Below are 27,308 nucleotides of genomic sequence, written 5' to 3' on the forward strand. Positions count from 1 at the left end.
TCTTGCTCCTCAGCTGACAATGACAACATGTGCTGTTGACTGATTAGTCCTCGTGTTTGGGTTTGTTATTTCAATGAACAAATGTCAGGGTTGCCTGGTTTGTGACCTTCAGGTGTCATCTTCACCCGGTTGCTTCTTGGTCACTACAGGCAAGTCGTGAATGGGTTATGTCACGTACGTGTATATTTTAAAGGTAATCTCGGCGCTTAATTATCTACATATCAGGTGGGCGTGTCCCTGCTGGGCAAAATTGTATTTTATTTTGTGTCTGTCCCACACACACACACACACATGAAGGGACCCAGCTGTCACCCCAAAGTGTTTTGAAGACAAAGCGCTCCTGTGTTGTGAACCCTGCCGCCGCCCAGTCCCGACAGGTTCCAGGAGTGTCTGTCTGTCTGTCTGTGTCTGTGATGGACTGGACGGAGGACAGCGAGATCCTCGATCACCCCACGTGGCCCGTTCGACTGTTTGCGCGGATCATGGGCGAAGCGGAGGAGCCGAGATGAAGAAATTCACGCCGGGAGGCGGAGTCGCGTCCGTTGCGCGCAAAAACTCTGTCAACAATGAGCGCAGGCTGCTGCCAGACGAGGACTCGGCTCCTTCCTGTGCCAGCGGCAGCCCTGCCTCTGCTCTGCACCGCCGGAGGCATGCTGCCGGAGCCCGGGGCGCATCGGAGTCAGACCACCGGAGCAGAGGCGACCCGTCGGTCTCGGAGGCAGGCGTGAGAGGAGAAGCGGCCACCGGCATGATATGCAACAAAAACGGAGACTGTAGAAGGGACCCGACCAGTTCAGGGAGCCTCTCTTCTCTCATCTCAAGACTGGAGAAGCAGGTAGATGGAGAGGAAGTAGCAGCAGGGGAAGACCAGGAACCGGCTGCGGCCATGGACGGCTCCGTCGATCCAGCGGGGTCCCTCACACAGGGGCCCGGGGCCGAGGTCAAGACCGCAGCGGAGAAGAAGGACTCCAGAGTTTCTTTCTCTAACGCCCCGACTAGTAAAGGACAGACTCCAAGTCAGCAGTCGAGAAATTCCGTCACCTTCTCCAAAGCGGAGGACGGCTCTCAGATTGTGCCGGATGATGGCGAGTCCAGGGGGAATCAGACCTACATGCAGCGGCAGTTCAGTGCCATGCTTCAGCCCGGAGTTAACAAATTCTCCCTGCGCATGTTTGGCAGCCAGAAGGCTGTGGAGAAAGAGCAAGAGCGCGTAAAGTCAGCGGGTAATTGGATTATCCACCCATACAGCGACTTCAGGTATGGGTCAAACTGAGTTGGATTCATGAGGACTTGAGCTGGGCTGCATGGAGGGTGACGAGCATGGCGTGTCTGCTGTCACATACTGATGGTGCTCCTACATACACCCCGCAACTAGAATCCCAATGAAATAAACCTGGATCTAAATCGTTTTAAGGTGTGAAGGGATGAGATGGAACAAAGGCAACAGTGATATTCACGAATTAAAAAGCCTAGAAATTGCTTTCTGGTAGTAGGGAAGTTTGGGTCCGAATAGTGGCTTCAGCACCGAGGACAGCTCCCGAATCATATCATTAAAAAATATATATTAATAAAATTTCCACATTTTCTGAGAACATTTGTCAAGAACATTGTTCTGTTCTTTACTGATTAAGTAACACACATTTGAACAAGAAACTTAATGAAACAGAATTGAATCAATGATTTGGCAAAATCTTTCAGGCATCGAGGTATTGCCATTGATTCAATTCTGTTTCAGTGCTGCACTTTACAAGTGCATTTCCATACACCTTCCTTTACGTGACCTACACTCTAAAATCACAGATGGATTTCATTTATTTGACAAAGAAACGCGAGAAGAAGAGCTTGGCTCATTCATAAATTGTCATGGCAATGTCAAGCTATATTAGTCGTCGTTTCTGTTTTACAAGTATAGGTTATAATTCAACACCTCAAAGTATGAACTATAGATTTTAGTTTTCCAAAAGTGTGTGTGCGTGTGCGTGTGTGTGTGTGTGTGTGTGTGTGTGTGTGTGTGTGTGTGTGTGTGTGTGTGTGTGTGTGTGTGTGTGTGTGTGTGTGTGTGTGTGTGTGTGTGTGTGTGTGTGTGTGTGTGTGTGTGTGTGTCATGAGAGCATACTGCTTCACAATACAGAGAAAGTTTAAAATACCACTTGTCATGAATCAAGCTGGATCAGCGTCTTTGTGGTGATGTGCCACCCATAACGAAAAGCACCACAGCGAGGTCCAGACATAAGGACATCAGCTTTTAGATGTGTTGATTTGGCTTCTATAGTTGGACTTCATAAGTTCTCATATGGTACAACTTCAGACTAAAGTTGGATGGGTCAAATTAAAACAAGAGTACATGATGTCAGTTCTTTGTGAATGAAGAGTTGAACTGCAGAGTATATGTTCATGTCTTCCTTCTTGATCTGAACAGGTTCTACTGGGATTTCTCTATGCTGATGTTCATGGTGGGAAACCTCATCATCATCCCCGTGGGCATCACCTTCTTTAAGGATGGGACAACCACACCCTGGATCCTCTTCAACGTGGTGTCTGACACCTTCTTCCTAGTGGACCTTGTGCTCAACTTCAGAACAGGCATCGTGTTTGAGGACAACACCGAGATCATCCTCGACCCCAAAAAGATCAAAAAGAAGTACTTGAAGAGCTGGTTTGTGGTGGACTTTGTTTCCTCCATACCCGTGGATTATATCTTCCTCATCGTAGAGAAGGGGATCGACTCAGAGGTGTACAAAACTGCCCGGGCACTCCGCATCGTCCGCTTCACAAAGATTCTCAGTCTGCTGCGCCTGCTGAGGCTGTCCCGACTCATCCGTTACATCCACCAATGGGAGGAGGTACACTGAATTTTAACATGTATTGTATAACACTTTGAAGGGATTACTTTATCGAGGTTTAATTTTGGAGAGAAACAATGTTAATTAGTGTTCCGTGGGCAAACACCTGTCAATGCATAGAAACGAATCACACTGGCTTACAAACACAGTGCTCTAGGACCTGTGGGGGATAGGATGTGTGCTTTTTGACAGTAACAGTGGATTTTATTTATTTATTTTTTTCACACTGGGTTCATCAGTGTAGCTGAAAAAAAAATGCAACGTGGACACTTTGAAATGATGAGCTAGTATAGTTTTGAAGCAAACTATAAATACAGTTTTCTATGGGAAAAGCATAATTTCTGAATTTATTTATTTATTTATTTATTTATTTATTTAGAAAAGCTTTTTCCTATTTATGTAAAAGCTGAGCCACAGCCTTCTTTCTCTGTTGCCACAGTTTTTGCAGTTCACATTATTATCAAATCATTATATATTCACATATATAAGTGTAGCATTTAAAATATCACACTTTTTGGGGGGGGGGGGGGGGGGGCGCTGTTGCCCTCACCGATTATATTCTTCAGCATTAGGTTTACGTTAGAGGCTGTAGGTGAGGGATGCAATGTGTCTTAAAAAGCTGAAAGAAGTCTATCGTCAGTCTGCAGAATGTTATTGTTGTGAACATGTGTCTCCTATATTCATCCAAAAACTGCTCTGTCAAAGTAAAGCCCATCTACTCCAGCCTATATGACACACAAGAGTTCTTGTTGTGGTTCGACTAAATGTCTATAGATGCATTTTTTGTAACTAAAAAAAAAAAAAAAAAAAAAATACTTTTTCAATGGTTTTTCAGCTTTTTACACCTGCATAAACTCTGTACCAGTTAATACTGAGAAATGCAATCACACAATGTAGCATTACTCAACATTTCCCTGTGAACAAATAAGGATGAAAATACACCTTCATATATAGCCAGACAGTTCAAACTATTTATTTTCACTATATATGTGAAAATCAGACTGATTAGCTGATGAATACTCAAACATATCATTTAAGGAATATATGTAGGATGGATGTCTTGATTCATCTTCTGGCAATTATTGTTAGCAGTGATTGAGCTGAGGCAATCCCTGCCGTGATAGGAGACGATGTTTAGTAGATTTGAGTTCTCTGAATATGTTTATGTGAGGTAGTGTTAGTTCCATTTTATGGGTTGTGTAGGTGGCATCTCATTGGAGGATTGTACTTATGGGAATTTAGAAAACTGTTCTCGCTTATATTATTTACCCCATTAGTCGTCATATCCACATTACTGTTTCTTATTCCCCCAAAATGCCAATGTTCAGTTCTTATTTCCACCATATTGTTTCAATTTTCATGTTGAAGTGAAGTGATAATATTCATGTCGTCCATATCAACAAGATATATTCCCTATGGTATATTTTATACTTTTCCTTGTTTCATTTTTCTCAAAAATCTTAACAAAAGCTGATTTCTATATATATTTTTGGTCATTGGATAAATTGCATTTTCAGGTATCCAGTTTTTCAGACCAGTCAACCCCAGCTGACTATGGCCAAAGGCAGGGAACACCCTCAATAGATCACCCATGTTCTTTAATGATCAATTTAAATATTACATTTCTTTTGTAACTTCAATTTATGAGTTACAAGAATTCCACCAAAGAGCTCAATATCAGCACTTCAGAACAAACACATGACTGGATCCAGAATCATATCATATCAACGAACCAATGTACCGTGTAGTTTGCCCATAATATCCATTAGCAACTCACAATAATACAGTTTACCAATGCAGTTAAAATCTCAGAAGAATTGATTTGTGCTTATCAGTGGGAAAGGGGAGAAAAGTACTCTGAGGAGAATAAAGGCAAACACTGGATCGCTTTTCTTCATATCTGAAATAATATTCATAAACTAGCATTTCCCTCATTTTCTAAATGATGGTTTCGATGTGGCATTTTGACCAATTAAGGCATCAAACAGTGGTGAATTGATACAGACAGACGAGATAATGCGACCACTCATGCTTCTCCGATTACATTACACACCAGGAAATAATGTTCTTCCATTGATAGATGCCTTACAATCCATCATATGGCACCGCGCTCCGTAAACACATTTCTATTGCGGTCCACTCTGTGCATGTGCTCTTTGTCTACGTCGAACCACGGATGTTAGTGTGTTTCTTTCGACTTGCCATCTACCAATCAAATGTGTGTCCCTCACTCTGAAAATAACCTCTGCTCTTCTGATTACTGAGTAGTCATTTGAGCTCTTCGAAAACCCTCCTCACTGATTCAAACACACACAACCAAATGCTCCCTTAGCTTTCACTCAGCCCGGCCTTGATCCTCTTAGTTCAGCTGAGCTCTGCTCTGCTCAGCTCGATCCATACGTGCCTGGCCACGTTTCTCTCCTGCCCAGCTCAGCTCAGACTAAGTCCATCGGCGGCACTGGGGTTTCCTAAAAGATTGTCTTGTGCTGCATGGTGAGGATTTCACTGTCTTGCTCAGCGGTAGGATGGCACTGGGACAACCACAAGGCAGCCCCACGTCCGCAACTAATGAAGACTGGACGTGTTAACGATAAGAATTCGTGTCATGAACCACATATTAATTGATGTTTGTGGTTGTTGTGCAGCTGGCATAGAGGCAGAGATTACCATTATTTGAAGTAATCAGTGTAATTTCCTCAAGCAGGAAGTTGGTGCTGATGCCTTCTTCATCAGATAGATATTGGTGAGACCGTATACACAGGAGTCAGGGTTTGGTGGCAGGGCTAATATCTGTCTCGTCGTCTTTTCTTTTTCCTCTAAATGCATCTGGCCGCGTGTCACTGAAATGAGTGGAAAATAGTTTATCTGTGTTTTTCAGGCTGTGACTTGTGGTCACGGTAATATGCTTTGACCCAGATTGTGGTCCGACAGTGACACATGGCCAGGTGCTGTTCTGGTGTTGGGGGGGGGGGCATTAGTCCTGAAGCCTCATTAATCATGATGGGAACACTTCCTAATCACAGGGCAGAGCCTCACAGCGTGCGTCTCATTCTGTTTCTCCCGAACCATTAACCACTGTGGAAGTTACTACGAAAACAGAATGAGGAGTAGCATCCTCCCCGGACAGCGGTGTGATGAAATTTAAAGTATGAAAAACACTTCACAATAAAGAAGGAATATTCAACATGCTTTTAGAGATGTTATCAATGTAATAAAGTAAACCTGTTATTGATATGCAGATAGTTTAAATGTGGGGGTGATAAGCGCACTACAAATCTTAAGTGCAGATATTCAAAAAAAAAAAAAAAAAAAACCTTTAAAAAACTTTATAAGCATTTTGTTCAATGACCAATTTAATAATGGGGGGGAAAAACAAATTCAATAAGCATTATGCTGCCATACACAGTTTAGATAGAACCTTCTCAGTCATTTGTGTTAGAATCTTATAAATTATTATAAATGTGAGGTGCAGTTATTTAAAGAAGCTACAAGTTGAGGACAGTGAAGCCTCTGAGGGGACGGATGAGTCCACAATGCACACACACACACACACACACACACACACACACACACACACACACACACACACACACACACACACACACACACACACACACACACACACACACACACACACACACACACACACACACACACACACGCAATGACACACAATACTCCAATTCTTTTGTCTGAAGGGAAACATGTGATGTTTTCAGTGGAGGAGACAGGGTTCCATACAGCGGGGCTTCACAATATGCATAAATACATGCAGACATACCGTTTGTGGCCTACTTCCCCATTTGGACATTTCTCTTGTCCCTTGTGGGGGAAAATACTTTTACTTATGATTTAGTGAAACATCGAGCTGGCCCAGTTAGGTGAGACACTTACACCAGTGAAAACACATGCTCATAAACTTGTACAGACACACACACACACACACACACACACACACACACACACACACACACACACACACACACACACACACACACACACACACACACACACACACACACACACACACACACACACACACACACACACACACACACACACACACACACACACACACACACACACACACACACACACACACACACACACACACCGAGGTAATTAGGCCTGGCCGTTAGCCAGTGAAGCCACAGTCAGACTGTGACCACATCAACCATCCCTCTCACGTGGGGTGAACTTAGGAACAGCAGTGACTGTCCAACCTGGGCTGAAGAACATCGTTTCACCAGCATGTGATGAGGTGCAATGATGAATGACATGGGTTGGATTCTTGTGGTTTTCTTTTTTCCTCATTTTGTCATACAAGTAGAACTGTAGTGTGGCGTGTGAGTCTCCAAGAATCAACCAGGTGCCGCATGCAGCGCACCTCTCAGAAACCTAAATCTCCCAATATGATACTGTCCGGGTGTATATTTAAAGCATGTTTTATTGCTCTGGGTTAATCCAACTTTATCACGAGTGCTGCTGATCAGAGAATTTAAAGATGTTTTCTTCATGCTTCCAAGTTGCTACATTAATCAATGGATCAAACAAATTGCATGAGACTTCAGGGTTCTCATCAGCTTCACTGAGGAGCCTTTTGGCATCTTTTACATTTTTGTTCTGGCTTTTCAGATTCCTTAAACTCTGGTCTGGCTTATCTCAGCCGTGTGCTTTGACAGTTTTTTTTTTTGTTTTTTTAAAAAAAAACCTAATCCTAACCTAATATCAGAATAACGACCAACTCTTTTTTTTTTTTTTTTACCTCTGAGTAAATTTTACTTCGTTAAATATTCTTATTAAAATAATCTGAAACGTTATATTTAAAAGTAGGTGCTCTGTTATCACAAAGTTCGGGCCAATAGTATGTGAAAATATGCTGCCTTAAACTTCCTCTTACCAATAGGTGGCGCTATGACTGTGAATGGACATCAGCATAGGGATGTGTTCCGGGCAGCAATGTGATGTTACACCAAATTTCAGGCCTCAAGGACTTACCCCTCTCGGAAGAATGTGTTTCACGCAGAACATAAAATGACTGTTGGTTTAAAGTATGGGTGTCGGTGACTTTTTTTGTGTGACTTGACGCACTGCATATGTCTACCAAATTGCCAAAATAAAATAATAATAATAGTAATAATAATAATAATCTCTTGCGTTCCAATAAGGTTTCGCCCAGCTCTGCTCGAGCCTCGACCCTAATAAGATCAAGTACTTAACCAGTGTATCAAGTTCAATGGTTGCAGGCGCCATATGAAGACTTATCAGTCTTTTAATAGTACAACTTTAAATCATGCTTCCTTTTTTCATTTGCTAGAGAACCCATGAGCTTTAAAAAGTGGAACTAGAGAAAGTCCAGCATTTGGTAAAAAAATTATTACCTAACTTACAGCAAATGATTTTAGATTATCTCAGTCACTGTGTGAGAGCTGGCATGGTCGCTCCATTTAGATTTGTAAAGGCATTTCTTCCTGCTGGTGAGCAGGCTTTAATCACTATGAGGGGGGTATTTACACCAGAAGGGAATTGGATATATAATCTCTATCCACCTCAAATTCCACGATGAACATGTGCACAAGTTAAAAGGTACGTCAGCTTTAAACGCATTTAAATAGGGACGCTTTCATCAGTGCACCAATGTGACGGAGGTTATGTATTGAACGGTCTCCTCAAAGCAAAGGGAATCAGGTCAACTGGACATGGTCGTACGTCTTGGAAAAGAGAGACGCCTCCTCCTTGGACGATTGGGAATATGCGTAGACAGATTGGACAGTGTTTACAATAATTCACATTTCCCTCACTCCGCATAAACAGATTTGTTTATTCTCTCCACACATTTGTCTCTACTGTTCGTCCTCCTCTTTGGTTTCTATAACACTCCGTTCCCATCTCGCCTCCCGACAGATCTTCCACATGACGTATGACCTGGCAAGTGCTGTGGTACGAATATTCAACCTGATCGGTATGATGCTGCTCCTGTGCCACTGGGATGGCTGCCTCCAGTTCCTTGTGCCCATGCTCCAGGACTTTCCCTCTGATTGCTGGGTGTCCCTCAACAAGATGGTGGTAAGCACACTTTAGTTCGCAAATGGACACACAACAACTTTCACCGGACACACAACACAAGTGTTTGGTAGCCACGCAACAACTACTGCAGAAGCAAAGCATAAAACACATCCTCAATGGAGGGGAACTGTGTGTTGTTTACACTCAGATGGGGAAATACAACTTATTTTTGGTCACATTTTCACACTCACATTCACTGGCTCGTATGCAGGACCGGCCTCAATTAAACCTACTAGTAAACCCAAGAGACACACCGGTGTACAGGCAGCAGCAGTGGGCTGGGGGAAAAAAAGGCATATGTTTTCACTCGGTTCATCCAGCACATTATGTGGTTTGTTATTCAGCCGTTCTCTTCTTTAATTCTCTGCTCAGATGTCCTTCCTTCCTTCCGTCTAGTGGGCAGGTAGCTTCCAGCCATCTGCTGAAAGACAGAACATTAAGAGAGGCTTTTTTTTTTTTTTCTTTTTTTTTCGAAAATTTGTTGCTGGCAAAAAAAGGAAGAAAATACACTCAGGAGAGCCATTGGTACAAAAAACAATTATCTAACCAGATAATTAATGAGAAAACATGATTAAAGGTTGTTCTTTGTCAACTTGGAACATTAATCAACCGACCAATACTCCCTGCAGGAGTGTCACTTGTCCATTTCACTTATTGAACCCTAACCCTCCTTTTAAATGTCACCCCAACCCTTTATTGGGCAAGTGACTGCATTTAATAACTCCAGCATTTCTTCCAAATTAATCATTTCAATTCATCACAGTAAATGGGAGAAAAAGGGCCAAAACTATCTGAGTCTTTATCCTTGTGAATTCGAACTCTTCTTCCCTGTCTGAGTTGTGAGACTGTATTGGGAGTAACAGACTGGAAGTTAGTTACTGACAAGGCTGCAGGCACTGACAAGCCACAGGACAAGCTGTGAGCGGTGTAAACTTTACCTCTTCTTGCCTCCACGACTCAGTACGTGTCGCATTTTAACTAAGTTCTTCTGACTATTTAACTGGGCTGTAAATACAGATAGTAAACTACACACATTCACACATACAGTGTGTGTCTGCACCAAAAGACAGCTCATATATGATGTTTTACTATGTATTGCAAGAGTGGCTTGTTAGGACTATTTAATACTGAACATATCAAAGTAGCATTGTGTACATGATGACATATTATTGAGAAAAAATGGGAAATAGGTACAAGCAATTAATATGTTTTACATTAGAGGACACATTTTATAAGTTGTGGTTTTTATAAGTAGTATAGAGAGCAGAAAGACGCAGGCACTCCTCTGCAACCTCCTGCAGGTTTTCTGGGAAGACCAAGAGCCACTCCCAAACCAAATGTAATGCAAATGTAACGAAGACCGAACACAATAGAACCCCAGGGGTAAATTATTAAATAGTGCAGAATGAATGTGGAGTAAATAGTGCGCGAGTTGGTATTTGTGGGGAATTAAAAGGAATAAGTCATTTTAAGTCGGGGTGTCAAACAGAATAGAAGAGTTTTTTTAGAAGCAGTTTCTCGAGGGAACAACAACAAAGATGTCGAACGAAAATGATATTAAATAAATTGCATTGTATAAGCAAGTTAAAGTTTACTTCAAATATAGATATCTGTCTCCAAGCACTTACATGCTTTAAAGCAAAGTAATCCCATAAAAGATAATGGAGTGACAGGAATACAGTCTGGTAACTGTAAATGTGGAAGATAAATGTCTGGCACAGCTTCTATTTTAGGTCTCTTACTGGAGGTTACACACCACTGACACACTGTAGTTTATTTCAGGAATTGTATCAGTGACAACAAACCACTGTGAGGAATATAATGGGCGGGTGGGGGGGGGGGGGTCTCAGTCTTGTTGCACTGGCTCACATCCTTCTCATGTGCATGCTCACATGCTTTCCGGGAACAGAAGGATCTCACACCCACTGACCTTGGGGACATCACCGCTATTTCATTGTTGTAACTTCATCTCTTAATGTACAATCTCTCACACACACACATTAAATGAATTTTGAGGACATTACACTGACTTGTATTTATTTATTTTTTTACCTCTCTATTGGGTGACGCCCCCTATCGAAGAACAATGACATTTAATGTAAAACTGTGTGCTGGTGTGGGAGCCGTTGGGAGGGGGTCCTCTTTCCAGCACAAGTGTGTGTGTGTGTGTGTGTGTGTGTGTGTGTGTGTGTGTGTGTGTGTGTGTGTGTGTGTGTGTGTGTGTGTGTGTGTGTGTGTGTGTGTGTGTGTGTGTGTGTGTGTGTTTGTACCTTGCCCAATGTTCTAGGTTCCTTCCTTCATCAACTCTAACTTAGTCAGAGCAGCTATAGAAAGAAGAATAGATAGATGATTTTTATTTTTTTTATGTGGACGTTGTCCATATTTGGTCGGCACTCTTCTCCTTTATCACACGATGATTTGTTTGTGGTGATGCATTGTCTATCTGCCGCCCTCCCCCTTCACGCGCCCCCTGCTTGTCTCTCTTCTATCCGCGGTGCCGTGTATACGTTCAGTTTTCCCTTTGAAGCCTCAGAGCGATGCGTGTTGTTGATGCCTGGGTGCTGCTCTCCAAGCTCTCGGTGCCACACTGCCAGCGAGCGCCCATGTGGGCGTGGCTGCCTGGTATGCTGTGCTGCTTGCCACTTCAGGGTAACCGAGGTCAGGTTCTCTCCTGAGTCACTTTGAATGAGAGACACAGCGTTAAACAATCCTTGTCCTCATGCCTCATTCCAGGCTGCCTCCAGGCTCACTGGACATTTTACTGGACTCCATCTCACTCTCACTTGTGTGTCTGTCTTGCACTCAGAGGTTTAATTATGGAAGAAGAAAACTACTATATAAAACATTATGTAGTCAGAACTCACCTTTTTTTTTTTTTTTTTTTTTACCTGCTCTTGTTCACATCTCCTTTTGTTTTTCTGAGCTTCCTGTGTAAAATAATCAAAATAGCCTCCTTCCTTTGTAATGTATTCACTTCTTCCCATTATCAGTGAAAAACAATACCTGCCACTTGTGAAAGATGTGCAAACAGCAGACAGTGGTGTTTATAGTAAGCCTGATAATCAGGAGCCTGCTGTACAGAGATTACAAGAGACCAGATCATCATGGTCTGTTATGTAAGTGAATCTGTTATGTGGACGATGACAGGTGGTTTCGTCCCATCTATCTCAGCCTGATTGGTTGTTAGATCAGTGGCATTAGAAGAAAGCCACTATGTTCCTCTCAACTTCAGTTTCTACTTCTTGCTGTGCCATGCTTCTGCAATGTTTAAGCTGCAATGAGGCATATCACTAGAAAGGGAGAGAGTTGCTCTGACTGTTCAATTTGTCTGGTCTTATTCACACTTTGGAGGTTATTGGGAATATGCTCCTTTCATTCAGGTGTTGGAGGAATTCCACTGGCAGCCAGGTCTGTCAGCGCCCAGAAGAGTAAAAGACAGCTTCGTAGTGAGATCTGTGTGTGGAGGGGTTGGTGTGTATATGTGTGAGTGACAAATGCCTGTTATGATCTGACAGACACTTGGTGCAGACCTCATTGACACAACATGCAGTTGTCAGAGAGGAAAAATGGAAGGCAATGGTCCGATGCAGTTTGTGAGAGTGTGTCACAGATCTGTGGTGAACCCAAACATGGACACATACACATAGATATGTTTAAAGAGATTATTGCAAGTCCAAACCAGGCGAAGGTATCCTGAGAATCCAAAAGAGAGAGTCCAAAACACGAGGAACACTAGGGAAGACGCGGGACGTCTCAACACAAAGGTACGAAGACGACCTGGCAACGAGACACTGAGGGAAGAGAGTTTGAATACACTGGGGAGGGGAAGACACAGGTGAAGCACATCAACAGGATCAGATGTACAGAGGAAGGACAGACAGGAAGAACAAGTGTTTAGCAATGGCGAAAAAGACAGGTGAATATCGAAATGAAACAGGAAGAGACAAAACAGGCAAGACGCAGAGACTTTATGAAGACAGAGAAGGAGACCTGACAGAGTGCAGACATAAAATCAAGTGTTTGACAGGAGGTAAAGGTCAAATTATTGATTTGAAAGAGATGAGGTCGTTTTGACTTCTAAATTGCATTTTAAGCAAATAAAATAACAGCAGGTTTGATTGTATCCATAAAGACGTATTTTTACCAAAATGATTATTGTCTGTAACTTATTTTGTTTTGTATTATGCTCAGTCAAACTCTATGTTGCTAGTTAAAATAAGAAGCATCACATCCTGGGTGACCTCCAGTAAGAGTCTGCTTTGCAAAGCAGACCTAAAATAGATACCAGACGTTTATCCACCACATTTACCGTTACCAGACTGTATTCCTGTCACTACATTATCTTTTATGGGATTTTTTTTTTCTTTAAGACATATAAGTGGAGACAGGGTGGCTATCCATTTTTCAAATGTTGTTGTTTATTCATTCATGACAGATAATTAAATTGATTTTTTTTAATCATCACTCCAGAAATGAGAACACATTCACGTGACAGTGCAAAATTGATAAAAAAAAATATCAATATATAATATTAATAATTCAGCCTCATTGTAATGTATTTGTGAGCACTCTCACCCCACATTAAGAAAAGCCTTCATTCGATTCAGGGTGTATCAGGTCTCTGTATCAGGTTTGTATTTTCTCCCTGTGTGTTAAGAAGAAGAAACTTTATAGAAAGCATACCTTTCTCTGCATTTAACGCATACTATTCAAAGCCTTTAACTATACACGTAATGGTTTGGTCCTGGTAATCGGGTTTCCTCACATAGTCTAAAAACAAGCATTTGAGACTAGCTGGTCACTCGGAAAGAACCAGTTGTTTAACACTGCCATTCATGAAAACATATGTACTTTTATCAAGCCATCATGGATAGAAAGTACAAGGCTTTTGTGGTTATGCATATAAAAAGTCTTCTTCTTTCTTTCTTGCGTTCAATAACAACATAGTCCTTCAACAAACACTTACCTTACGCTTTGCACTTCCAGGCCAGTATTGATGCTCTGAGCTTAACTCGTATGGCCACAGCTTGCAGTTTGAAACACTGAGGTGATGCACATGGTTGCACACAAACAGCAGTGTAATTTGTACAGCTGTGACTCCAAACGACACAGTTCATTAAGGTGTAGCCCTCAGAGGACTTGAATGTCGGCCTGAACCTGCTTCCTCTCTGAAGTGAGTCATTTATTACAAACCTAAACTGCTACTAGTTATACTAGTGCACCTATAACTATTACCATCAGAAAACCTTGTCTGGCAACAATTACACTTGCATGGATAAACTTGAGTCTCCGTTGTCCTGAGAGCAGCACGGCAGCTGTGGTGTTTGCTATTGCACTGCTGTCAGTGTCATGGTTTTTACGCTGAAATGTAAAAATGCTCCTCAACTTCTAAAACATTACAAATGTCAGGCTTGGAAGTTGAAGCCTGCTAAGTTGGGTGAATTGTTTATAAATAGAACAAATTACATTAAAGATTAGATGTTTATATCACAAATAAGTGTTCAGATAATTTTTAATTTCATCTATATTGTCCAAGACAATGAATCATGGTAATATTGATTCATTATATTTAATTATCAGATCTTTTTCATTATAATCTTTTTGGGTAATGTTTCAACTGTAATGTTGGGGTGAAATTTGAATTACTGGACAGGCAAGCTATTTTGCTCATAAAAGCCGAAGTCACCACCTGTACACATCTTAACTGCCACCATATTAACCCGTCAAGCAAGACCCACAGGAGCGGGAAATGTGAGGCCTTCTTCAAAGTCATATCAACTTTGCAGCTTCGATCAATAATCATTTGCATGGCTACTGTAAACCAAGAAATTGCTGTTAAAAGAGGTTTTGGATATTTTTTATACTGTTAAATTTGTCACATATGAAACCATCTACAACACGCCAACAATTTCCCCTTAGAATGAAACTACTTTGCACTTGCATTAATAATGATTAACACATGTAATAGAATATATATAGTCAATAGTATAGTAAGCATAAATTCTATTCTATTCTATTCTATTCTATTCTATTCTATTCTATTCTATTCTATTCCACTTCACATTTTACTCCTTTAGTTCTAAATAATGAATCCTAACATTGCTGACAAGCTCATTCATAGAATCTTACATTTTAAAAATGGAAAAATCAGTTGTTCCATTTATCTCTCGGTTTTAGACTATTGGACACTAAGGTTGTCAAAATATGCACATGTTTTACCTAACCTCAATTTATATCCTGCAATAAACTTTAACTGTGACTTGTTATTTATCCTGTGCCTCATTAAGCTCAGGGCTGGTCAACTGATCTCAGATACAGTAGAATACAAAAACAAGCACTTAACCACACATCCCTATTATTTTGTCTTTGATGGGGCCTCCCACTGACTTAATGCATTAGCTAGAACCTCACCAGGACCTTAACTGTGACATTTAAGTGTATAACTGTCACCTATCTGTAACCTCACATCTAAAACCACATATTGACTCACAGATTTAGATACACGGGGATCCTAGTATTTTGGCCTTAATGTAAGTTAGGCCCCATGAGTGTGTGTGTGTTTCACAGTTTCAGAACCCACAAAAACAGTAAAAAAGAAACACATATGCACGCACGCAGGCAGGCATGCAGCAGAAATAGATGCTGTAAGTCAACAGCAGGGCAACCCAGATGGGTGTGCCAGCATGCATGTACATTCACTACTCTATAATTACACCATAATGCATCATAGATGTTCCATATTCCCTTTGTGTTCCTCCCTAAATGTATTATGTATAATTAGCTATCATCCGCACCGCTGAGTGAAGACTGATAGCGAATAAAACCAACACAACAGATTTCATTCATTTCCTTTATCTCCCTCTCCGCAGAGCGTGGTATCTCTGTAGAATTAGCTTATTGTGTTACTATGAAGATTGTAATTTCCAATGGAGAGAGACAGCTGTGCACTGTGTCAGTTTTAATTAGCGGGTAAATCAAACTTAAGCTAAACACTGAGCAGTTACAGATGGTCACTGTATTTTTAAGTATTATGTGTCCTGTCAGAAGCACATGTAGCCCTTCATATTTAATGACTGGAGCCACAGGTTTCTACCTAAGCTTGGACCAACAATCTTTCACAGTTTAGAGTTTGAATATGTGGAGTTCAACTGTATGAAAAACTGATCAAAAGCTTTCACTAGTAACACTTAAGCAGCCACACACATGCAATCATTCAGAAGGGTGTTTGTTCAACCCAGGGATACCAGCACCTCTCATAAATGTCACAGTAGCATACAATCATGGTAAATACAGTTGTGATCTAAAACAGTTAATGCAATGGATTTTAAAAAATAATAATAATTAGTGGGTGTCAATATGAATTACAAGGCCACAGTAATATCAATTAATGGAATTATTATAAGGAATGATTTTATGAGCAGTCTTCTATTTAAATGATCTTTGTTCACCACAACAAGACAGAACAGGACTGGACTAGACTGGACTGGACTGCAATGAATTGAATTGAATTGAATTGAATTGCTCAAAAACAAAACTATCTTTAAGTATTTAAGGATAAATAAACGCTGAAAATCAGATTTCAACAACTGGAGGCTATAAATTTGCACTACATTGCAACCCGTGAAAATACTGTGTGCACTGTACACTCGTTTGTATATGAATATGATGGTTGACTGTAAGAAAGTCACAAGCCAACAGATGCATCCAACTGAAAGAAAGTGTTTATTTGTGTGTCAGAGCACTGGGTGAGGGATGTCTGCTCCTGCTGTTTGTTCACTCGCATTGTATCCAGCATACTGATTTCACTCCAATGTCCATTCACTTCCTATGGTTGGGGTAACCTATGGTTTCTGCTCAGGCTGCACATTTATATGTTTTTTATCAAGATTTGTGTGAATCATTTCTTTTTATCATTTGCTGAAGGACTACATGATAGTGAGGCAAAGACTGAAGTTACAAAACAGCATTTCATAGAAATGACAACAACGCGAGAGGCATGACAATGGATCTCATAATCTAAGAGATTCAAACTGTTGTCATTTATCTTTCATGTAAGATTATAAGGTCCGACTTATCTCCTCAGACAAATCATAAAGTGTTGATAATGCTGACAACTCGAAACCGATACAAAACTTTAAGCCATGTTTGGATCCCAAGCCGAGCGCACAGAGTGACAGTAAGGCTGAGTCTCTGGTTACCCCGCTGCGCAAGGCTAAGTGCCTTTGAAATCTCATCTTCCGTCTGAGCAGTGCATCAAATCACCTTTCTAAACGCTAATTTTTAAACATCTGATGGCGGCACTTTGCCAGCGTGCCCTCTCTCAACCCCAGTGGATTTGAATGTGAAATTCATGCAAATCGCCCTGGAAAAATACAAATCAGAAAAGAATCTATCCCGTCAATCAGTGGCTGAGCCGGCTGAGGAGATTTAGGCCACATGCATGCACGCCACCTGCGCGCTCTCACACAAACACTTGGTGGTAAACTCTGGACGCTGTGCAAACCACCGCTATCTTAGGGGATGATGTGAGCTTCAGCGCTGCCTGTGGAGGGCTGTCTAATGAATCGAGCGTGGAGGAGTAAAGGCTTGACTGAGTGCGCGAGCACCAATCAAAGAAAGACCGGAGCAGGCAGACGTACAGGCTCCTCGTTAATTGCTCGCCCTTTTCCCTTGTCTTCTCCTACTTGGTCAAGACAAGGCGAGGCTGCTTAGTGATAGTCATTAGGCCCCTTTGCTAAATCTGACACAATCACCAGAAACAGCTACAGACTTCACAAGTAATAGCTCACTCCTGGGACCTTTTGCTTTAATTCACTTTGCCCTCAACCGCGGCTGTCACACTGCACTCGTGTGGATTTTCGGCAGGCTGAGCCCTCACAGTCTATCTTTTGCAAAGATAAAAGCCTCAGGCCATCAGGTTAAAACAAGTCTAACATTACACCAAACTGAAGAAAGTGAAAAAAGCTTTTTAGAGAAGGGGAATGGCCTGCATTTTCCACTGACTCACCCATTCCCACTTATTTCTCCTCCATCTCTATGTCCTTCCTATTTTTTTATTTATTTTTTAACCCCTCCAATCTCTTCCTACAGAATGATTCATGGAGCGAGCTTTACTCCTTTGCCCTCTTCAAAGCCATGAGCCACATGCTGTGTATTGGATATGGAAGACAAGCCCCGGAGAGCATGTCGGACATCTGGCTCACCATGCTCAGTATGATCGTAGGAGCCACCTGCTACGCCATGTTCATCGGTCACGCCACCGCACTCATCCAGTCACTTGACTCGTCCAGACGGCAGTATCAGGAAAAGGTAAGGATCTCGCTAAATTCTGGTGTATGCGATTCCTCACCGCTTTAACCTGTTATAGGGCACTCAATGGAAGAGTTAAGAATGAAATAAACAGTCTTGGTGAAAGATACTGCAAGACTTCAAGACTTCAAGGTGTCAAATAAATAAATACTATTAGATAATATTTCGATGGGAGAAAAACTATTGAAGAGTTTAAAACAAGACAAAATGACAAGTCTTCATAATTCTCAACTAAAAATATCCTCACTGGATTTACCCCAAATACTATATTAAACTCCAGTGAGCACAAACTGCCTCAAAGAGTATCTGCTATTTGCAATAAAGAACCGAAAATTCACATCTGGTCTTTTACAAAAACTTAGATTGCAGTGGATGAGGGATTCTCCTTACTGGATTGGCAGAGAACAAAAGAGCTATAATCTTGGTAAAGAGCCAATAGAGCAGCTGACTGCTCGATGACAGTCATGCAATTTGCTCGTCGGTTTGTGGCAGTGTTCACCACCATTTTTTACATCGCTCTGAGCGCTAATGCTAATGCTAAGGAAGTGCTAAAGGACCAAGACAGTACCATCAACTTGCTTCAGTATACGCACACAGGCTCTCTGCGTGGTTGCGGGAGACTTTCATCATGGGAGAGAGAGGTGGATCTCGAAGATTACACTTTCCTCGGATTCATTTCCAAATGCGCTGATGATGTCACTACTACCAAGACAGTCACCACCAACCCGAACTAGAAACACTGATTTAATGAGGAGGTCGGAGCTCTGCAGTGATCCAGGGATACTGCCTTCAGGGCAGGTGATGCATCAAGAGGACCAAAGCCACATATGCCCCGAAAATCCGCAGAGGGGTTGAAGGCTGCCAAGAGGATTGTGGGTAGCAGTCGACCATTTCACCACAGACATTTACACCAGCAGATGCAGAAAGAAGGCACTCTGCACCATGAAGAACTGTACCCACCCTGCACAGTAACTCTTTGCCCCCCTCCCCTCAGGCTGGAGGCTGTGGAGCATCAGGAGCAGGACCACCAGATTGAAAAACAGCTTCTGTCCGGAAGCTGTTAGACTGTTGAACTGTGGTGGTGCCCCGTAGCTCTACTAACCTACCAGCAACTAGAGACACTTTCTTTCCTGCACTAACATCACAAGCCTATTTATCTGTTTACTGTTGTCATCACTGTGTATATTTTTTTATTGTGCTTATTTCTTATTACTTTACAAATCAAATTCATATTAATTTCTTTTTTTTTTCTGTTTCATGCTTTACTTATTTATGTTTTGGCGATGACCGAGCCTCGAAAATGGAATTTTGTACTGTGTCATGTAACATTGTACTGGTATGACAATAAAGAATCCTCAAAGGGGTTGATATACTTTAGACGGGAAAATGGCGATTATTGAGTCTTCCTCAACAGTTTGATGACTGTATTTTTTACTGTATTCTGAACAAATATTTATACACATAATTTTTTTTAAAACGACTTTATAGATTCTTAGCTTTTTGTGCCTACTGTTTGTTTTTAATGATACTGTTCACATGGATTAGTAATGACAATCAAACACCATAAGAAGTCTCTAGTTCAAGATTCACCCTGCCTCTCCTCCTACTCTGTACAACAATGTGGATGAGGTTGTCATACCTGATGTGAACAAAGAGGATACCTCATTTGATTCCAACACGCACGCGGCATCTGCTCTATTAGTTCGGTATTAACGGCTGCATCTCGCTGAGCCCTGGACCGTCTGTCATCCCCGAGCGCTGCCAGATCAAAGCTTTCCATTTCTGCAAGCCAGGGAGGGGAGCAAGCTCCTGCTTTATAAGGCCATAGTGTCATTGGTGTTCTGCATCTTGTTCGCGTCTTTAGATCCTGGGCGATGTGGAGGCGTCTCACTCGGGTTCCCACTCGTACACACCCGTACAGACATTTACTACATCAGAGTGATTGGTCAAGCTTTGTTGTTTGGCTGAGGGAGGCCTCTGGTAAATGTTAAGAACAAAGGATGATTAGGTTTTCTTTTGTCTCTGTGGGTAATCACCAGCATGTAGAAAAGCTCTGTCTATTTTCTGACTGTGGTTAGCTGCAGCTTGGTGAGGCGTCATGTTGGAGAGATCATCTGGTAGGTCAAACTAATGATAATGATGCTGAGTTCATAGCAGACCGACTCACCAGTGATGCAGCAGTGGTCTCTGAAACGATACAGACGTTTAGCTCTGATGAGACATGCAGTGGAGAATGGATATGCTATCATTAAATCTTTTAAACATGACCTGTGTAAACGCCATGTGCAACATTAATATGATGGATAATCAAAACACACACAGTGAATCACTGCTGTCTGATAACAAATCCATCACAAACGTATTAGTCAAAGACTATCAATGATTTAAAAGGCCATTTCATATATCAGATAACCATCTAGTCTTGAGAATTTATTGTTGAGAAATCCATTCACGTCAGGTCCGGTCACCATAGTCCAAACACAGAAAGACAACCACCTTCACATTCTTAGTTAAGGGCTATGGATTGTAATCAGTTACTCTCACATGCATGTTTTGGGGTTCTGCAAAGATACCAGACTACTCACACACAGGTAGAGTATGCAAACTCAATACAGAACGTTTGGACCAGATTATAATCCTTGACGTTTTCACATATGAATGCGAACCACTGCCACTATTCCACTATGCAGCGTCTTGTGGAGAAACCCCTTAACAGAAATAATGATGATCTTTTAAGTAATCAGTAATTCAGTATTATCACATAAACTTCTTTTTATGTGAGTGTCTTTTGATCTTGCCAACTCGTAACCTTGTGAAGCTTTCCGTGCATTTTTAAAATCTAAATACATTTTTAGAAGTTACTTTTCTTTTGATCATGGCCTCTATTTTTGTATTCTCATTCTGTCTTATTGTTCATTAATTTGTCTTTTCTTATTTCTTCCTTGCTTTCCTGTAATGAATCGAGTAAACTTTGTTTGGTCAAGTGTTACTTTCAAAGTTTTGGTTGCTCTTTTCACTTCTACAGTAATGTCATCATGCTTAGTTGCAATTTTAGCTGAGTTATATCAAAGACTAAACGTAGATTCAACTGGACTTTCAGACTTCATGTTTTGTCTCACACCACTTTAATTGTGTTTCCTGGAAAAGTGGGTAAAAAGTGGATAAAAGTTTCTCCCAGGTCTGCCAACTATACTGAGATTTCTCAGCATGAATGTATGAATCTGGAGAAAGTCGCCATTCAATTATACTGCCGTGGGTTTCCTGTAGGGTTGTTTTAAATTAATGGTATAAGTCCGAAGGAGGTCCTCTTGCACTCCACCCCACACTGAGACTTTAGACAAGAGTGGAAAGAAAGAGCAAATGAGCTGCTGGCTCCATGCCGAGGTCTGCTTTGTGTCATTTACGTGTCGCTGTGGTCCATCAGTGGTATGACGTCTGCAACATTCAGTCCCTTGTCGTCTGTCTCCGCCCCTCAGACTTCTGTCATGACCACTGTGAAGTAATGAGCAGAGCAGCAACACCCTGCAAAGCCGGACCGAGACTGCTCTCGCAACATCCTTCCCCTCATAACTTGCTGTTCACCGTGAACCATTGAATTGACCATCCAGTCAGATAACAGACTGGAGACAGAGCTTACTGCTTTAAACTCACCTTGCTGGCACAACAGACTTTTTGTCTGAGGACAGTCTGAATCCTAGCGACAGCAGAGGCCAGTATTGACATACTGCAGAGCAAACAGTTCGCATTGCGCCATGTGTTGAGACAGAAATGTCATAATAGCTCCGACACTAAGCATCTCGTCCTCTGTATGCAGAGACCCCACAGACCAGAGATGTGTATTGTAGCTGTTTACTGTCAGTCTGAGTTAGACAAAACATCCTGGCATTTCTCTTCTGTGTCTGGAATGATATATGGTGTTTGGTTATTGGTGTCTATGGACAAGAATATAAATAAAGACCCAGCAGCAGGGTGGTAGGAGTGGGATGAAAAGCCTGGTGAACAGATGAACAGCAAAACCATCTAACATTCAGTATTTTGAATAAAGAGACAAAGAGTTCAGGCCAGTTTGACCTCATTTATATCCCCGTTCCAAACACATTAAGTGTCAGAAGTGTGATATTTACTCACCATTCACCGTCTCACCAAGGTCTCACCATTCACCGTGACCTTTAACTAATTTATTATTCGCTTGTCTTGAAAGGCAACTGGACTTGTTTCAGGTTTTAAAGATGTTTTTCTCCTGAGAGGCTTCATCAGTTCTGAACTCAAGAGAGTAAAAGTAGTGAAATGATGAAAGCCTTTCAATTAACAGTGAATCATCTTGAAAACTCTATGCAAGTCCAGTTGCCTGTAAATGTTTCTTTTTCTATTATTCCCTTCTCCTCGTCCTAAATATATATTCCCTTTACGGGTGCAAGCACAGAAAAAATGAAAGCAGAAATCTGTCATTTGGTTTTTATACCTGCCTCAAGCTGTTGAACGCTAATACAGTACAGTCTACTGAATAATCAGCCAAAAAGTAAAAAAAAACCTCAACATATTGCTACAATGCATGTATTATTATTTGTCGCCTTGTTTCACTCCTTAGTGTTGTTTTCCCAAAAGAACTTTTGTAACATTTGTTTCATCTGATTACTCTGTGCTTTAAATCCGTGCATTGGGTCTTATACCCAACATTATTCAACATATGAGTAGACTACTGTAAGAAATGGATTAATTAAGTCTTCCAGACTTTGTTTTTGTGGTGAATATAATAAATGTGTGTCAAGGTGACGCTGTGGTAGAACAGTTAACATACCTCATAGCTAGAAAACCTCTTGACAACAGAAGGACCCGGGGTTAGTACTGCCAGGCCAGAGAGTGGAGTTTGCATGTTTTTCTTTTGCCTGAGGAGATTTCTTTTCTGGGTGTGTGAGCTTCAAGGATGGATTGTGTCACTCCAGCCTTGTGTGCAATTCTATTCAAGCAGATCTGACACAGATGTTACATTGCTTGGGAATCGCTGCCGTTGAGCATCCCTCTGCTCAGGAAACATGGATTTTTGAACAAGTAGAAAGCTGTGACCCTACTTTCAGAATGGCTACAGTAGTTGACACGTGAAGTAGATTAGTGTTCATGTATTCGCTACTAACGCCACGACAGTATGAATGATGAGGCAGTGGGTGAACCTCAGTTATCTCCTCTATTATGTCGAGGTGACTGGTGTCCTCACCCCCCCCCCCCCCCCCCCCCCCCCCCCCCATCCTATCTTTGTCCCAGTTGCCCTCACTTTCATCCATCTGCCCTTGGCTGTTGGGCAATACACCATCTGCCAGCGGACACCACACACGGACAAGGGGCATTACCCATTATGTAACTGTACTGTTTCTCCTCCCCCTCAAGAGTCAGAGCAGTGAGTCAAAATAGTTGTGAAGAGGGCGATGTGACCTCTGGGGCCTTCGGAGATGGACACTGAAGCACTCGGTCTTGACGCATCAAAAAACAGCTTGAGGAACTGGTCCTCTCATCACCTGGACAACCATTGAGTCCTGACCTAAAGCCTAAAACCAGCACCTGAGATGAACTACATCGCCTGAAAAATTAACAGGATCTTTACTTGTTGTCTTTTGAGGTATCAGCTTTCTAATAATGCCATTGCAGGTGGAAGTTCCCAAAATGTAAATATTACGTACAGAAACCTCTCTCTTAAATAAATCTACATTGAATGTCCGTCTTTGTATGTCATATAGTGTGAGTCATGGGTCGTTAAGGGTATTTTTTTTTCTTTTCTGAAGACCCTGAAGATTTCCAGAAAATAATTTCTTAATCTTTTCCACTTTAGAAAGGTTTATACACTCACTTATTTAAAAATAGATACTTTATTTTCACAGGGGAAAACATCAGGCTGTGAGAGCTGCCCTCTCGTCCCTCTGCTTTTTGAGTGACATGGTCACTAATCTGAGTCTAATGCAGAGAAAATCACAAACTCAATAAAGCTCAGTTTCCTCCGCAACCCAACCACTTTAAAAGAACCGAGAGAGAGAGAGAGAGAGAGAGAGAGAGAGAGAGAGAGAGAGAGAGAGAGAGAGAGAGAGAGAGAGATGTCATTCCGGTTTAATTGAGACAGTCACACTCGATATTGAGGCCTCCCAATTTATCCTTGTGCTTGACTGAGTGAGTTGGATTCTTTGGTAGGCTGCTGGACCTTTATTGTCACTAAGACTTGGCAAATGGGGTGAAATTTGACAACTTTCTGCAAGTTTCAATGTGATTCATTGCATGTGTTATGGTTATATGCATTTAAAGAGAGTACTCACTTATCTTCATGAAGGATTTGACAAGAAAGTTCAGTTTACTTTTGAGGAATGGAGAAGAAATCAAAGGGAGAGAGACTGAGTTAAAGAACTTGCAAGGTTTTTGTTCAGCACTGCTGTGGCTTTTCATGCTAAATGAACTATGGCAAAAGCAATTAATTAGGGCCGAATGAGATGCAGATTAAAATTGGTTTGCTTGAGAATAAAAGAGGATGCTGTGGATTGTTTTTGCAGATGTAATCCCATTATGTGAGTCATTAATGTAAGTGACCCAATCAGATGGTCACTTTGTCATGTATGAGGCCATCTTGTACTCTATGTATATGTATGATTAATGCAGTTTATAAAACACAATCACAGTGAAATAGGAGGACGGTAAGAGCCGGACTAACAGTCTAAATGCCATTAAATTTGAAAAGAACTGGATCTCACGTTTTCACTCTGTCGTTCTTATGTAAGCACAAGTTGTTTTTTTTCCCCCTGACATAAAAACCTCTCGGCACATGTGAAGAGAAAAAAGCTTCGGGAGAGAAATAAAATTAATGATGTCCTGCCGTGACAGCCACTCTGTGCCATATTAAGGATTTGCCGTGTCACCTGTGCCACCGAGGTCAACCCTCCACTTTGTTCTCTCGGCCATATGTCACCTCATAACGTGACAAAATGTAATTTCCCAGACAGAAAGCTATTCTGTCCAACACACGTGCCATTGAATGTAACAACCAAGGTCACTGCTAGTGTCCTCACTACCCGCTCCTCCTCCTCCATATATACAGGCACATGGACGCCTTGTCCTTTAAATTCGTCTCTCAGTGTGGGATGTGGAGGTTCTCCCTCAGCCCCGTGCTTGAAATCTACTACTTGTCCAATTGACAGTTTATTCCACTGGGGGATGACTCACACTGCTTTGCACGCACAAACACACAAACACACACACACACACACACACACACACACACACTTGGGGGAGACCTTATGTAAGATTTAAAGCGACTCCAAACACAGCCCCGTATGGATTTGTTGCAGTTTTCACACAGTATTGATCACAGTTTTCTGCAGCAGTTAAAGTGTGTACATTCATGGAGACAGCTGCATCGTTCATAGTGTTGCATCTGTCTGTGCTGACGACTCTCCTGCTGGAGTATGAGGAAGACTAGTTTCAGGGATTATCGTGTCGGCCTGTTCAAAATCAGGCAGTCACTTTTCCACCCTCAGGGTGTTGCGCAGTGTGGAGCGTAGATCGTTTGTTTACAGAAAAGTAGTGATGCATGTTGCCATATTGATGCGTATTCCACGAATGAGCAAAGTCAATGTGTGGACAGTCCATAAAAATTAGTTGGTGTGATTTATTCCATAGCCGATACTGTGTAATGCAATTCCACCATAGCGAAGGAGACGTACAGGAGGTCGTGCTATGTCCACAGGGAACCCAGGCATGAAATACAGACTGGAGTGTCATAATGAGCTGAGAGAAGTGCACACTCAAGCTCTCCTTGATATAGATAAACATAACTTCAGTGAATATGCAATGGCGTGAATCACTTGCGCTCAATTTGACCCTCCAGTGATCAAACACGGTGCTGCAGTGACCGGCCTATGTTTTATGCTCTTTATATCCAACCGTAATTACATATTCATCAGCTTCAACATACATAACAGACATATCTCTATTGAATGGAAGCACCAGTACACAAATGTAAACCGGCTTCAGATTAATTATTGACGCGTGTCGTGTTTTGCTCCTCATCAATCACGAAGCAGTTGCTTCACCTGTGTTCCTCATAGAAACAACAATGATCAAGTGTTTTCAACTGTGAGGAGGGCTATGGCGTTTTGTAAACTGTTACAAGAAATTAAAAAAAACAAAAACATTTAAAACAATATCACCAGAGAGAGAGAGAGAGAGAGAGAGAGAGAGAGCGAGAGAGAGAGAGAGGGAGAGAGAGGGAGAGAGAGAGAGAAGCTGTCTGTGGTTAAACATCCTCAATCCAGCTGTCTTTTCCCTCTAAACACAGCAGAGCGTGATGAATCCTCATGGGTTTCCAGAGCTGTCATGTTTCCTTAACGGCTTCATCACAGTTTTCTGGCCATAGCTTCAAGGTATAAATGGGTCACAGGATCCTCATGTGTGCAGAGCTCAGCGTCTCAGTGGCTTTTTACATCAACATACACATGCATGCTAAGGCTACTGGCGATGGCCTGACAGACACATTGTTTAAGTAGCAATGAAAGGTCTCTTTGCAGCTATTTGGACACTTGTAAAGAGATCAGCGTGATGCTTCATAGTCAAAGACAAACTTCTTCTCAAACAATCACAATTAACTACAAAGTTTGCTGACTCACTTTGTTCTATATTGCCTAATGCTTCTGTCTCTCCTTTTTGTTGTGTATTATGGCTCCAGTACAAACAAGTGGAGCAGTACATGTCGTTCCACAAGCTACCGGCCGACTTCCGACAGAAAATCCATGACTACTACGAGCACAGATACCAGGGGAAGATGTTTGATGAAGAGAGCATCCTGGAGGAGCTTAATGAGCCTCTGCGTGAGGTAAGAAGACAGCCGAGCATTCACTGTAAATCTGCTTAGTCATGCAAAAATACACACAATTCACTACTGTCCACCAAGTAGGTAGAGTGGATTATGTTTATTATGATGCTCAGTTATGGTTTTTTCTTTATATACACTGAAAGGTAATTTATGTCACTTTTTTGTGTAGCAATTTTTGTCATTACTTGGTAATTGATTGAGACTTGATGACTTTGTAGTGATTAACCATCTTTAAAAAAAAAATGAAA

General features: G+C 41.7%; 1 protein-coding gene across 1 annotated transcript in view; it reads left to right on the plus strand.

Moving 5' to 3' along the window:
• Nucleotides 1-484: 484 nt before the first annotated feature.
• hcn2b (hyperpolarization activated cyclic nucleotide-gated potassium channel 2b) overlaps nt 485-27,308 on the plus strand; it is a gene marked incomplete at its 3' end in the record, with an annotated part of 35,704 nt that continues 8,880 nt past the window's right edge. Inside the window, exons 1-5 of the mRNA XM_080474279.1 lie at nt 485-1,257; nt 2,420-2,843; nt 8,748-8,909; nt 18,000-18,218; nt 26,914-27,060. Coding sequence (XP_080330405.1) covers nt 506-1,257; nt 2,420-2,843; nt 8,748-8,909; nt 18,000-18,218; nt 26,914-27,060 — 1,704 coding nt within the window. The 5' untranslated portion in view covers nt 485-505. The remainder of the gene's footprint in view (nt 1,258-2,419; nt 2,844-8,747; nt 8,910-17,999; nt 18,219-26,913; nt 27,061-27,308) is intronic.

Source organism: Lipophrys pholis (assembly GCF_963383615.2).
Source record: "Lipophrys pholis genome assembly, chromosome: 10".
Lineage (NCBI taxonomy): Eukaryota > Metazoa > Chordata > Actinopteri > Blenniiformes > Blenniidae > Lipophrys > Lipophrys pholis.